This window comes from Chiloscyllium plagiosum, chromosome 5 (genome assembly GCF_004010195.1).
Source record: "Chiloscyllium plagiosum isolate BGI_BamShark_2017 chromosome 5, ASM401019v2, whole genome shotgun sequence".
In the NCBI taxonomy this organism is placed as follows: domain Eukaryota; kingdom Metazoa; phylum Chordata; class Chondrichthyes; order Orectolobiformes; family Hemiscylliidae; genus Chiloscyllium; species Chiloscyllium plagiosum.
The window spans coordinates 117543577-117549323 of record NC_057714.1 but is presented as its reverse complement, the minus strand read 5'-3'; the positions used below and the strand labels follow the sequence as shown (position 1 = coordinate 117549323).

Here is a 5747-nt window from a genome sequence, read left to right as displayed (position 1 = left end):
TACCTCACATTGATCGGAATTAAACTCCACCTGCCACTCCTTCGTCCGTTGGCCCAGTTGATCAAGATCCCTTTGGAAACTTCTACCAATTTTACAAACTTACTGACCGTGCTCCTAAATTCCCACCTAAATCGTTTGCAAAAATGATCTGTGGAACACCTCTGGCCACAGGCCTGCAGTCCCAAAAACCAACCCTCTACCACCACTGTCAAGCCAATTTTGTATCCAATTGGCTGGTTCTCCCTGGCTTGCATGTTGATCTTAAGAATCAGATATCTGAATACAGGCTGAAGTAACTGGTTGAAGTCAGGAACCATTTAATACCTGCTCTTACTAACTTAGGCAGCAATAAAATGGCTTACTGCAAATAACATGACAAAATGGCTTCTAGGCTACAAATGGGCAATTCTGCTTAAAGCTGCATAAAATGGCTTTTGACCCGGCTAAAAGCTGCATTCCTGAACTACAATGCTTCCTTTACAGCATATAAATAACTAGACAAGACATTACTAGCCATCCTAACTGACCTGGCAAGTGCAGGTGCAAGATAAGCGTGCTTGGATGTGGAAAGTAAGGTTTGTTCCCAGAAAATATTATTGGGCTAAATTGATGTCAGTGAAGACATTTTATTAAACTTGATTGGTAATTGTTTGAATTTGCTCTGCAATGACGGCTGCCCATCTTTTGCAAAATAGATATTAAAAAATCTTTGTTTTAAGCCATGCGTGCAGTTTCTCCTCGGGACACTAAGTGTGAAATCTTACAGAACCAGATCGAATTGCTAGCGTTTACTGACCAATCGCGGAACAGAGACCCAAAACTCTACTACTCACTGGTGATCAGTGTTCCCTGGGATCTACAAGGGAGCAAGGACATGCAATAATTAGGCACGTGCTGCACACGTAACAGCCCGGCCTCACATTCACAACCTCGAACATACAGCTGGTAATCCAAATAAATAGGTCATTCCAACACAGCAACCCACCCTCACACAGAACTTACTGAAAACACTGTATATAACGGAATCATGCAGCACTTTACCAGGGAGGGGTTTCAGTCCCTGGTGAGCAACTGGCTCCTGGCTTTTGTAAATTCCAGCATGTGTAGAACACTGGAAAAGCTCTCTTATCAACCTGCTCAGACATGTTGCAGCAAACCTCTGGAACAGGTGAGACTTGAACCCCAGCCTCCAGAGCCAGGGAAGGACATTACTAATGTGCAAGACGACCTCTTCAGGGAAAGAGCACTTGGGTCTGAATTCAGTACAGCTGGGTGGAAGCCCCAGAGTTCCTGGGTGATCTACACACCTTGTGTGGTGTCCCCAAGCATTGCAGCACCTCCGTCCATGGAAATCGGAGTTTTCACCAAGTCAGTCACTGTGTTGTATTAAATGCCTGCGCCCAAAGCTAGGAGACACAATCTGAGGATTCGAGCAACATCAATCTTCTAAAGGCCAGACATGGCTGAGTCTGCAGAAGTGTTATTGGTTCAACAGCTGCTGTAACTAAACAGCATGAACTGATCTGGGAGCACAATAAGCTTATTCTTTGAACATTTAAGAAAGAGAAAACACCCACCTGGGTATACTTCTATCTATATTTACAGCCATACAATGCTCAAATTGATTTCTAAGCAGCAAGATAAGGGCATCAGAATTCCAAAGATCCTGTCTTTCTCACTGCCACATCCACTCAAAAGTTGGACATGACCCAGGGTGGGTCAGGCGTGCTCTTTATAACGGCATGCACTGTCAGTCAAATCAACCTGCTGGTGAGTACTGAACAATTCATGCCACAGATGTTTCATTCAGTATGGCCTTTCCCTTCCCCCATCCACAAACCAGCCTCTCAAGTCTTCCTCCCAGGCCTCAACACATCTACTTGACAAGCACCTTCTAATTCAAACAGGGTTGACTCTGAGGGGAAGAGGGGAGAGAGAAACGCAACTGGTTGCATTGCGCAACCTGTGTGTAATCCCTCGACCGACGACAAAGAAAAATGGTTAATCTCATTCCTTCCTTGAAAAGACAAGTTAATGAAATGAAATTTATTATATCTGTACTGAGGTTTTAAACTATATATAAAGATTTAGGTATGTATATAAAAAAATCTCAGGTAACTGAATATATAAAACCAATTCATATAAACTGTATCTGTCTCAAACGCATTTAATACAAGCTGTTCCTGTTGTTTTGTAAAAGAAATGACGGGTGTTTGCTTCAGTACAACTGCAATGTGTCGAGTGAGAAGTCGTTGTATAATTCGACTGTTGTAAGAATATCTGTTCTCACTGCCTTCAACCGTATCTCGTTCAGTTCTGCATCAACCCGACTGAGCTTCTCCTGATCGATACTATAGTCAATAAGGTCATATGTAGATGGGGGCCAGGGGAGCCCTTCTTCATAGCAGTCGACTGGGATAGGGTGCACGACAACTTTCAGGACCGGAAGCTGCACTGCAGTGTGAAGCAAGGCCTTGAGGCCTTGGCTGGAAATCGGGTTACAGAAGCAGCTGAAATACTGCAGCTGAGAACATAGGCCGAGGGCAGGCAGGAAGGTGGTTAGCTGTCTGTCCATCACCCTGCACTCCATGATGTCCAGGTAGACCAGCGAGGTAGAGGAGTGCTGCAGGATCTGGCAGAAAGGGCCCAGCAGGACGTCGGAGAGGTTGTTGCCGCTCAGATCCAGCTTCTTCAGGTAAGGGGCGTGATAGCTGTTAGCCAGGTAGGTAGCATCCGCTGGGAGAAGGTAACAGTAAGCGAGTTCCAGGCTTTCCAAGGATTTCTGCAAAACACTGTTTAAAACAAATCCATTAGACACCACACAAGCAGTGACAGTCATACAGCAAACCCAACAGAATCACACCAGTTACTGTAGTTAACTAGTTAGAGGTCATCTTGGGGCAAAGGATTTTTTTATAAGGGACTGACACCATATTTGAAAGAGACAAAATCTTGCAGTCTTTTACCTGTAAATGGACAGATTTTGCACTAGAACTGATCAAGAAACAGCGCCTTGACATTAAATCAGTGTTCCAGTGAAGGTTAAAGGGCATTAAAAGGAAGTTCACAGCAGGTCACTGGTACCTGCAGATGTAAATACTCATCTGGTTCTCACTGTATCCAACAGAAAACAGCCCAAACAACTAACAGTATGTCAACAGGGATTTCCAAATACCAACGGAGCATTACACAGAGATTCTGAAGCCTTTCAAGTTTCACAATGTCAGATGACTGGTGAAACTATGTTGTCTCCTGTTAATGCAAAACCTGATCATTTAAATATCGAGATACAGTTAAAAGACTTGCACTCATACAGTACCATTCTTGGCTTCCATTTTACAGCTGATGGTGAAATTTAGTCACTGCGTGTGGGAAAATGGGGCAACCCATTTGCACCCCCCACCCCGACCTGCAATGTTTAGTTGTGGAATATATATTTGCCACTGTGCTGGAAATAACTGCCTTGCTCTGTTTGAAATAGCACCCCTCAGAGTCCACTTGAGACCCCTCATCAAAAAGATGGCACCTCAAAGAGCAGAGCCAGTGCCAACTGGATTCAGCGCTTGGGTTTAAGGAGTAGGACTTGAACCCACAGCTTCCTAACTGAGCTGAGTGCTACCTACAGAGCCTGGTTAGCTCAGTAGGTTAGATGGTTGGATTGCGATGCAGAGTGATGTCAACAGTGTGGGTTCAGCTCCCGCACCAACTGAGGTTACCATGAAGGGCTTTTAGCATGGAGGATCTCTAACCCACAACTCTTGTGGACCCCATGGTGAGTGTGTTAGTGCAAGCATGAGAACAATGGAAAGATACTTGCTAAGGTATAGCTCACTAGGAAGGTATACACCAGGTGTAGTTGAGAAGACCAGAGGTACTCATTTGGACAGTGACTAACCTTTCCTTCCAAACTATCACTCACCTTTGACATTGCAATCATGCCAAAGGTGGCTGGGATTTGAAGCACTGAGTTAGAGCAGGAGGCAGCTCTGACCACTTACTTCAGCAGCTCGCGGATGCGTCCAGATAGTCTGGACGACGCCAGGTTCAACTCCTTCACATTAGGCAGCTGGCCTAACATTGAAACCATGCTCTGGAAGGACTCTTCCATCTCAGGAGTCATGTGCCTCACATCGATATTACTGTAGGGAAGTCTCAGGCTGCTCAGATTGCCAAACAAGGGGAAGTAAGGGAACAGCGTGTTGAGCCCAGTGAGGCCCAGGTTATTGTAACGCAACTCAATCTTCCGGAGAACCACTGGGTCCAGGAGCTCCAGGATACTGACGGTCTTCTTTGCAGATAACTCCTCTGCTCGAAGGTCCCGACATTTCAAACACAAGGGAGAGGACTTGCCGATTTGCAGTGCATCCTTTACTGTTGTGTAAGAGTTACTGGTGATGAAAAGATTGGCATGTAACTCTACGCACAGCTGGTTTTCACAGTTTGCATCCAACGCAGTACCACTTCTGCCCTTCCTCCTTTTAGATGAGCTGTATTCATCCCTCCTGCTGGTCCGGGATATATCAATGCAAGCTTTGGCCAAAGCCACAGTTCGGGACCACTGGCCAATGGTATCTGCATCTTGCCTGTCTCCATCATCTTGAAGTCCTGTGAGATCCACGACACGGAGAAATCGGTGTTTCCTGTGAACAATAGAATCACTAGAGTGTCAAACACACTCTCAATGCAATGACTCAACAATATAATAAGGCAAACGCATCACCCAGAATGAACAAAAATACCTATTACAGTGTTCTACAGCTTTTCACATTGCAAGACTGGGGTGCTCTTCTCTCAAAGAGAAGGGGGAGGTGGTGGTGGTTGGAGAATGGGATTATACAAATCTTTAACAAGGTATTCCCATCTATGGGGTGCCCACAACATCAGGTCAAAAATACAATCAGGTCGTTATTAAATCACTCCAATTCAGGAAAAACTATTTTACCTAGAAAACTGCAGAGAACATGGGATGTGCTATCTCAGGGAGGAATTGGATGAATAACTTAAACACATTTAAAGGGAAGCTAGGTGATTCATGACAAAGGAGGGTGAGATGAAATATAATGAGAAGCAGTTCCAACAGAGTATAGACACTCCAAAAGTGAACAGTCTGTTTCAGCAGATTCAAAGCAATGTTTTTCACAAAGTACTGTCCCTACTTGTGACTTTAAGCTAGAATCTGTTACTTTGCCAGTGATAAGTCTCCTTAAACATGACGTGAAGGTGCCAGTGTTGGACTCAAGTGGACAAGGTCAGAAGTCACATGACACCAAGTTATAGTCCATCAGGATTATCTAAAATCACAAGCTTTCAGAGCACACCTCCTTCCTCAGGTGACGGATTTCAACTGGTGAAGCAGCAGCGCGCTGAAACCTTGTGATTTCAAATAAACCTGTTGGTGTGGTGTGACTTTTGTCCTTAAACATGAGATGTGGTGTAGAGTACAGGTCAGTCAGATCTGAAAAGTGAGCCTCAGATCTATAACTAATATACTAAAGTAGCTCATTCAGAACTCTACTGCATGTATTCTCTTCAAATGTGGATCTCACTTGGACAAACTCGGTCCTTAGGTGATCACGTTAGCAAACAGGTTTCTGAATCTAAAAGATTGACAACGATAAGTTTCCAACTCCAAATTAAGGTCTGTGGATGGTGTTTTTCTCTCCCCTCTATTTCTGCATCTACAATTTCTACATATTCACGCAGGCTCCTGTCCCTTCAGCATCTTCCCCCCCCCCCCCCCCCCCCCC

At 44.7% G+C, this 5747-nt stretch overlaps 1 protein-coding gene across 3 annotated transcripts in view; it reads right to left on the bottom strand.

Moving 5' to 3' along the window:
* Window positions 1–2151: 2151 nt before the first annotated feature.
* The window catches only part of LOC122550180 (leucine-rich repeat-containing protein 14-like), a 15406-nt gene continuing 11810 nt past the window's right edge, over window positions 2152–5747 (bottom strand). For all 3 annotated transcript variants that reach the window (XM_043690885.1, XM_043690884.1, XM_043690886.1), the window contains 2 exons: window positions 3999–4640; window positions 2152–2792 (listed from right to left, as the gene is read on the bottom strand). In XM_043690885.1, coding sequence (XP_043546820.1) covers window positions 2219–2792; window positions 3999–4640 — 1216 coding nt within the window. In that variant the 3' untranslated portion in view covers window positions 2152–2218. The remainder of the gene's footprint in view (window positions 2793–3998; window positions 4641–5747) is intronic.